Here is an 8,615-nt window from a genome sequence, read left to right as displayed (position 1 = left end):
TATCTAATATTTGATATTTAAGTAAGGTATAAAACATAAGCTTTTTTAAGAATCTGATTACCATTTCTTATATTCTTACTTCTTATATTATTTTCTAATCTACTTTATTTCAATACTTTAAAATTTATGCTTGATACTTATCGTTAAATGTAATTAATCTGATATATATCTTACTTTTAAATATATTTTCAGTAACGCAAAGTACTAGGATAACATTTTCCTCCTTTTTCCTGAAATTTGCAGAAATCTTCCATGGCAACTGAACGTGGACAGCACAACGAAGGGATCGATCGCGATGCATACAATGCCGCAGTATTCCCTGGAACAAAAATTGAGAGATGCAAACTTGTAGCAGCTCTCAATAGTACTGCACCCGGAAGCAGAAATACTCTTCTTCATGTGGCAGCCAGTGTAGGAAATCTACCATTCATTGAAAAGCTCCTGCAGCTCAATCGTGACCTTCTGAAGACTACCAATGCCCAAGGAAATACTGCGTTGCACTTGGCTGCTCAGGGAGGTTTCTGTAGTGTTGTGCAGGTTCTACTCCAACAACAGCAAAATGGTGTGAATGTTCGCAATAAGCTTGGAGAAACGCCTCTGTTCAAAGCTTATGAGAACGGCAATATAGACACAGTGAAGGTGCTATGTTGCGCATATCAGCCAAGTATACGCCAAAAGACAGTGCGCGGACAGACCTGTTTATATGTGGCAATAAACAAAGGAGATGCAGGTCAGTCGTTGGAGTTTGTATTTTTCTTTGCCTATTGATTTCTGAAAATATCTATCTCCCTCTAAATTAAGAACATTTAGCTAAGATCGCCTATAATGTCACTTGTCACTTCTATATTAGTATGCATCCTGTTAACTTGATGTTGAAGTTTAATTGTAGTTTCAGGTGATTTTTTTAATTGAAGGAAAACTACAGTAGAAAAATATAGCAGTTTTAACAGGTCGGAGTTTTATATGAGTCCATTAAGTTTAATTGTGTAAGAAACCACCATAAAGAACTATGTCAAGATTAGGATACCTTTTAGTCTTTGATTCAGTCATTATATCTTTTGAATTTTTACTTTCAGTTTTGATAACTATATGATATAAAACCTTTAAGTATATAACAATAAAATGAAAAAAAACTAGAATTCACATCAAAAACTAATAAAAATGTAAACACAAACAATGACACTTATCTTAGGAAGAGAACTAACATGTCACAGTCACATACATATATACTTAAAAGTCATGACCACAAAAATCATAAAATATTAAAAACACAAACACAAAAGTGACCAACAGATGACAACAAAGTTATATGCAGAAACCGAACAAACATCTTTTTATAATCCTGCACATGGGAAGTTCCCTCGATTCTGAACTCTAGAAATGTACTATTTAATAAATCAAAATCATCTCAATATGAATGTGCACCAACAATACATTTTTCGCAATGTTCTTAAGTAAATCTCTTAAACTAAACTTATTAGATTTCTATGATGCATACTAATATCTTAGTTGCTTCTGAATTTGATTGTGTGACATATTTTTGCATCAACATTTCAGATCACATTCTGTGATCCATCATCAAAATGATTAAAAAATGCAAGATATAAAAAGATGATAAATTGCCAAAGAAACCTTTTGAACTGCCATTTTCATCTTAACATAGAACTTTAGGTCTACTTTCCTGGAGAGGAAGAAAAAGGAAAACATACTACAATCGATTCGGACCATCTAAAATAGAAGTCATGTTCTTCTCTCACCCTGCTACTGTAATCCTTAAAAAAATTCTATAAGATAAAAAGAGAATCAACATCAAAGCATGCTCGGAAAGAGACATTTATACGTTGACTGAAATGCCCAAGTGACAGTCTGCAGCACTTCAAACCTTACAAAGTTCAAAATACAGTATCATAAATAATGAATGCACCTTAACAAAATAGAAATCTCAATGTCGTTTCAAGATGTCAATCAAGAAGTTTTCTGTGGAATCCATTTTAAAGTCCAATTGTTTGTTTTGTTAGATTCTTCGTCTGCGTAGATGGGTTATCTATATATTGTAGAATAAACATTTGCATTGATACATCAGAATTTCGTATTTGGTGCTCTTAATAATATAGAGATGAATATCCTATTTCTCTCATGGATGTAACCATTTATTGGTGAATCACATGATTCGTTGTGTTTATGTGAAATTTTGTGTTTATGTGAAATTCAGTGTGTTCTTTATGTTGTCCAGTGACACATATATTTTATCTGTTTGTTTTTACTTAACAATTATTATCAAATTTTAAGAGAATTTGTTAAGACCACTATCAAACAAGACAAAATAGGGGACGTAGACAAATGGAGAATTGAGACTCTTCATAGAATTTCAGGATAGGGAAGTTGCAGCCGGAAGCGTCGCTAATTAAAAAAGACCCTTCGATCAGACTTAAAGGAAAATACATAAAGACAACCTGTGAGGATAACCACATTATAATATTCTCTTCTATTATCACTGTGTTCAATTTGGAGGTTGTTAATACATTGTTGACTACAAATTTTATGTGGCCGTATCATCTTTCAGGATGGAGATTGCTATTATATTTATATATTGCTTATGATTGCCCTGAGGATCAAGTAAGAAGATAGATGATAAATTATCATCTATAGATTGCCTTAAGGAAAATGTTAAGGATGGAAGATACAAATAAGTGTAACCATGAGGAAGTGAGCTTAGAGAATTAAAATGAACTAACAAGAAGTATGATTAGAATGCAATTATGTGGGTGGTGAGAATTCTGAGATGTTATTACAATCTTGAGTGTGTCTATTTGGCAAAGTTTTGCACTATAATTTTTATGATTAATGTTGAATGTGTAGATCCATGTGGCATTTATTCATTTGAGTAATATCGTTACAAGTTCATGTGGTTTTGGTCTAGCATGTCAAAAGTCCCATTCTAGCAAATTGTTACGTGTTCAAGGATTCAATAATATATTGAGTGATTTTGGAGAATGGTTTTTCGTCTTACTAAGGGTTTTCCTAAGATATATATTGCATCAGTTCATATGATTGTTCTATTTATGTATGTGTTATTTGTGTTGTTTGCACTATTAGATCATCTGTTATTGTACCCTCCAGACCTATGACGACATCATAAATTCATTTCAAAAAGAATCTTAATGTGACATGTTATTCACTATTTTGATATGTTTCCATAAATTGGAATTTGATGAAGAATAGACTCAACTTGTTTCATTAAATATTCTTCTTTGATGAGAAAATTGAGAATCTAAGCTTGAGCAATAAATATTAAAAACATGTATACTATTTTTCAATTCATTTTCTAGGTTTTATAGAAAAGATAAGTTGTCCACAACAAAAAGAATTGATAACAATAGCATTTTGATAAATGGAGGTACCATGGATAAGTTATAATTCTAACATTTCATAATAGATATACCAAAGCATTTATAGTGATTACTCTGATGAAATATGATAAGTAACAACCATGTGTAACACAGTATTTTGTAAAGGAAATAAGTCAAAGAGATATTTATTAACCATCAAATGAGTTTTATGATAAGAACTCATCAACTTATGTTTATAGACTTTGTCAAAATCTAACTTGACAAACAAATTTTGTGTCATTTATACGCTTCTAGCCTAAAAATAGATTATTAAGAATATACCTTCTTCTAAGAAATATCATTTATTCAACACTCACTATACCTTGAATAACAGTTTTTTTTCATAGAATATAGAAAAAAAAACACTTATAGAAACATCTTGTACTAGAAATGTAAATTTTAACTATATCTTCAAGGAAGTCTTTTATATCCTCCCACTTGCTATCCTCTCTCAAAAAAATCATCGAAAATTTCTACAAGTGTAAGGTAATCTTGTTGGGATTTGTTTAAAAATCACGTTCATCCATAAAAGAAAACAAATTCTCTCTTTATTTCTATAATTAAAATACTTAAATGAGGTTGGTTCTTGAGCTTCTGCTCCCTTCGTTTATGCAATGGATTCAAGCTTTTATCCTAACAACCTGCCCTCTATAAATATCAAGCTTGCACAACTCCGTTTAAATGAAAGATTCGAGACTTAAAAAGTTACCTTGAGATTAAAGAGAAGTGGTTTTTTAATGCCATTTTTTTAAGCTAAGAAAGTAATACTTTGAAAACAGAGTAACACCGCCAATCAATCAATAATCCATCTTTAATGGCAACTACTCAATCCAAATCTTGTTAGAGGCTTCAATTTTAACCTGTGATTAATCTTTTGCAGCACCAACTAATGGCGCTAAATCTGTTTTAATGTTATGTTCGAATAGAAAAGGGTGCAAGGTTTTTAGACCTAAAATATATACTGACATTTTCAGAATCACGCTTTTAAAATTCAACTTTGAGTGATCTCATTCTCTTAAGTTTCATTTATCATTTTGTTTCTATGAGATTAGACTGTATAATGTTCTTGTTTAGGTTGAACTTTGTATCGCTTCAACAAAGATAAAATAGCCATTCTTGAACAATATCATATTTAATTTCATTGTTTTAACCACGTATGTGTTTTATAGGGGAAAATGTCACTTGACAATGATTTTGGATGTCTATTTTCCAGATCTGGTGAAGCATGTGTTAAATTCAGTAGATGGAAAAGAATTAATCCAAGAAAAGTATGAAGATGGCGATACAGCCTTGCATGTAGCCACTCGGAGAAGCTACTTGCATATAATGAGCCAGTTAATAAAGTTTCAACCTGAATTGTGTTATTGGGTTAATGACAATGAAGAAACACCGCTTTATATGGCAGTGAAATTGGGGCATCTGGAAGCAGTAAAAATGTTGGTAAAGGAGAGGCCAGATGCTGTTGAAATACGGAATTGTTGTGGAATGAACGTGCTACACTTAGCTGTCCAATTTAGCCAGATGCGAATTGCTGATTATTTGAGAGAAGTGGTAGGCCTGTCAGAACTGGTGAACCAGGGTCTTGAAAGTGGAGACACGCCTCTGCATATTGCAGCAAAGAACAAAAGCATTCGCGTAAGTTATTTCTATCACATGCTTCTGTCAAAATTCTCAACGTGATATCTTAAAATTTTCAATGAGGTAAGAACAGAGTCATACTAAAGAAAGTGCATTTGAAGAAACCTGTGTTACTCATGCGGATAAACAATTTATTAGAAAAGAAATTGATGGTTATCAATAAATGCTAACTTGAAATATCAGAATGCCCATCAAACATCTGATTTCTATTTCAAAAACATCTGTTCTTTCAGATATTCTAGTAAGATATGCATAAATTGGCTCTGCTAATTGCTCGACGGTGTTAAGTGCTTGGAGATAACGGAGAATGTAGTTATGTGTGCTTGGATTTATATTGAATTCAGGGTTAGAACCATTAGGAGATAGTAATATATTTATGAAATATGGGAGAATAAGATTGATTGAAATTTTTGATTGAATCATATTAAAGCATTATAAGGTTTGATAAATTATAAAGATACTGTCTATATCATTAAATGAGTTTGATCTTGGGAACTCCATGCTTAAACATACTTTAGTCTGAATAATTCTAAGGTGGGTGACCTGTCCAAATCTCTTACCTTAACAAAAATCACCTAAATAAAATATTTAATAATTAGACCATACATACTCATAATAAAAAAATTCTTATAAATCACTAATAATACAATACAAATTAATTAAAATATCTTTAAAATTATACAATTAAATTTTAACAATACTTTCTAATAAACCAAAGCAAATAATATATAAATATAAAAAATCTCAATTAAAATATATAATAAGTTTATTCAAAATCTGCCTTCCTATCCATTATAAAAGATAATTATTTTTAAAGAATTTATGCATCCAAAAAATTGTAATTTGAATTTGATTAAACTTATATGTCTATAATAACACTTTAGGCCCTTACATAAGTTACAAAAATTATCCAATTACAAGTCACTTTGATAAAATATATTTTAATTATTATCTTCAATTTCATTGAAGTTATTGATTCTCTCATCTTACAAATTTACACAATTTAATATAAAAAGCATTGATTTGCTTTCTGAATTAAATTGCATAACAATTTTGTGACTCTCACAATTCTTTATCATCCTAGTGATGGATCATGGAGTGCGATCTTAAATGTTGATTCAGAAAACTTGTTACACAATTTAATCTATAAAACATTGATTTACTTTTTAGATTAAACTGTGTAACAATTTTATGACTCCTACAACTCTTTATTATTCTAATGATGGATCATGCAGTGTGATGCGACAGGTTGATTCAAAATACTTGTTAAACAATTTAATCTAAAAAGCATTGATTTGCAGTATGGATTGTTGAAATCGTATATCATTAGCTACAATGATATATAAATAAAATGGACAATTGATATGGAAAAGAAATTCAGCATAGATTACACTTTTGTTTCTTCAATATACTGTAAGTTTTGACTTATTTAGATAATTCATCTTAAACTAGATAAGATCTTATTATAAAAGAAAGTGTGATCATTAATGAATCATCTAAACAAATCAAAACTTAAGAATGAAAACTTAAGAATGATTGCACTCTAACTCGATAATGTATATGTATTTTGTAGATGGTGGAATCGCTGTTGCAAATACAAGGTATAAACAAAGATGCCGTTAATAAAAAGGGCTTAACGGCCCTCGACATTGCAAGAGAAAACACAGAGTACCACGAATGCCACAATATGATAGCAAAGCTGGCGAACTATCCCCCAGAGAGAAGGCATTTCCTGTATACCTTCCCAAACGTGAGCCCACAAAAATACGAGAATGCCATTATGCTGGTGAACAAAGCATATGAGGACAGGCGGAACACAGAATTAGTGGTGGCCGTGTTGTTAGCAACAATGTCATTTACAGCCGCCTTCACCATTCCGGGCGGTTTTAAAACGGAGCTGGAGAAGGGAGAGACAGAGAAAATGTTAGGTTCCCCTCTTCTGATTGGGTTGGTTTCGTTTAAAACATTTCTCATTTTTGATTGTCTGGCCTTCTTTCTGTCGCTCTTTGTGGTGCTCATGTGGCATTTGAGTACACCTCTCACCACGGGAAATAAAGTAATGTTCCTCTTTGTAACCAACATCTTGGTTTGCTCCAGCTTTGGCTTCACGGCGTTAGCTTTCGTTGCTACAGTGTATACAATGCTTGTGCACAAGATTAACACTTTGGCTTTCTTCGTGCTTGGCCTCTGCACCGTCATATGTTTTTGTGGTTTTCTCCTTCTTCTCTGTGTGAATATAAAGTTTGCAATAAAGATGGCGAGATTCAATCATCTGCATGGTGTAACTCCTCTTGTTGCTGACCGAATGATAGAGTGTCTGTGGATGAAACTGGAACGTCTGTGGTTTTTGACCGGCGGCGCCCGGAGAAAAACTAAGTACTCTAATTGTTCCAGAAAAGGCAGGGCGAATCTTAACAGTGGGTGTATGGAGAATGTTCAGATAGAACCTTGAAATCATGTAATTGTGGGACTTGACCAAAGACAAGGGATAGAGCATAGCTGACAGTGGGAAGTGATGATTGGGAAAAATCCTTTAACAAGTCTGAAATTTTCCTCCTAGAGTTCTGCAGACTAAAACTTCCGAGCATCCAGCCATAAGCTCAAGTATGGATAGAATCCTCTAGATTATTTTTAAATATGATTTTGTCTGTATTGAAGTTTTGTAAGTTGAATATTGATTTAAAAATTTCGAGCATTTAGTTATAAGCTTTAAGTATGGATGGAATCTTGTAAATTATTTTGTCTCTATTGAAGTAAGTTTTGTAAGTTGAATGTTGATTGAAAACTTTCGACCATCCAGTCATATGCTCAAGTATGGATAGAATCTTATGTCTGTAATGCCCCTACCCTAGTCGGACTTGTTAAACCCGTTTGACCTTGGCTGACTTCCTATGTGGCATTCTTGAATGGTAGGTTAACCGTGATGCAATGTGTAGTTTAGATAATATAAATAATTGTGCATACTTATTATTGTGCTCCTGTGTCGATTCTTGTGTAAATGTAAGTGTTTCCTAACTCTTGTGATAAATCTCGAGCTAACGCCCTCATTGAATATGTATATGTATATGTATGCTTGCATGAATTCATGGGTGCAGGAGATTGCAGGTACAACACTGCCCAGGGCGAGGTTCATCTCCTTTGGGAATTTGCAGGGTTGAGTATACCTCCTCCATCCTTAGAATTCGGATTTGGTGGTCATAAAACTCTCGTCTTGCCTTAGCCATGGTCAGGTGAGCATCATGTGTGGTTCGTGGGGCTTTCTTTTTGTTGGGTTACATGTCGTGTGCTTTGGTGGACTTCCTTGGTTTGCGTGCCTAGTGCAGGGTAAGTGGAGTTTGTTATCCTAAGTATTAAATTCAATTTAATGAGTAGATGTACGCATTAGTAATTTGGAAATTTAAATAGGTAGCTTCTTTTATATGATTAATCGTTAATTTAAAGAGATCGTTTTAATTATAATTGTAGCAAGCTTAAAGTAGTTAACTTGAATTAATGTGTTCATTTACACATTATTAGTTGAGAAAATTAGAGTAAATAGATTTCTTTCATGAGAGTAGTCATTTATTAAAAAGGTCACTTTATTATGTT

General features: G+C 32.6%; 1 protein-coding gene across 1 annotated transcript; it reads left to right on the top strand.

Moving 5' to 3' along the window:
- The first annotated feature begins 210 nt into the window (after positions 1-210).
- LOC131056374 (ankyrin repeat-containing protein At5g02620) lies at positions 211-7,733 on the top strand. The gene is made up of 3 exons (XM_057990735.2): positions 211-730; positions 4,603-5,024; positions 6,601-7,733. Exons 1-3 carry the CDS (start codon positions 253-255, stop codon positions 7,477-7,479), a joined length of 1,779 nt encoding a protein of 592 aa, XP_057846718.2. The 5' UTR covers positions 211-252; the 3' UTR covers positions 7,480-7,733.
- The last annotated feature ends 882 nt before the right edge of the window (positions 7,734-8,615 follow it).

Source organism: Cryptomeria japonica, chromosome 7, assembly GCF_030272615.1.
Source record: "Cryptomeria japonica chromosome 7, Sugi_1.0, whole genome shotgun sequence".
Lineage (NCBI taxonomy): Eukaryota > Viridiplantae > Streptophyta > Pinopsida > Cupressales > Cupressaceae > Cryptomeria > Cryptomeria japonica.
This window is presented reverse-complemented; position numbering and strand designations above follow the sequence as displayed.

Bases quoted from the DNA above. Each gene is read 5' to 3' on its own strand.
- LOC131056374 (XM_057990735.2), top strand. From the start codon at position 253: ATGGCAACTGAACGTGGACAGCACAACGAAGGGATCGATCGCGATGCA. The intron at 731-4,602 runs GTCAGTCGTTGG...TCTATTTTCCAG, and splicing joins AATAAACAAAGGAGATGCAG to ATCTGGTGAAGCATGTGTTA. The intron at 5,025-6,600 runs GTAAGTTATTTC...TGTATTTTGTAG, and splicing joins CAAAGAACAAAAGCATTCGC to ATGGTGGAATCGCTGTTGCA.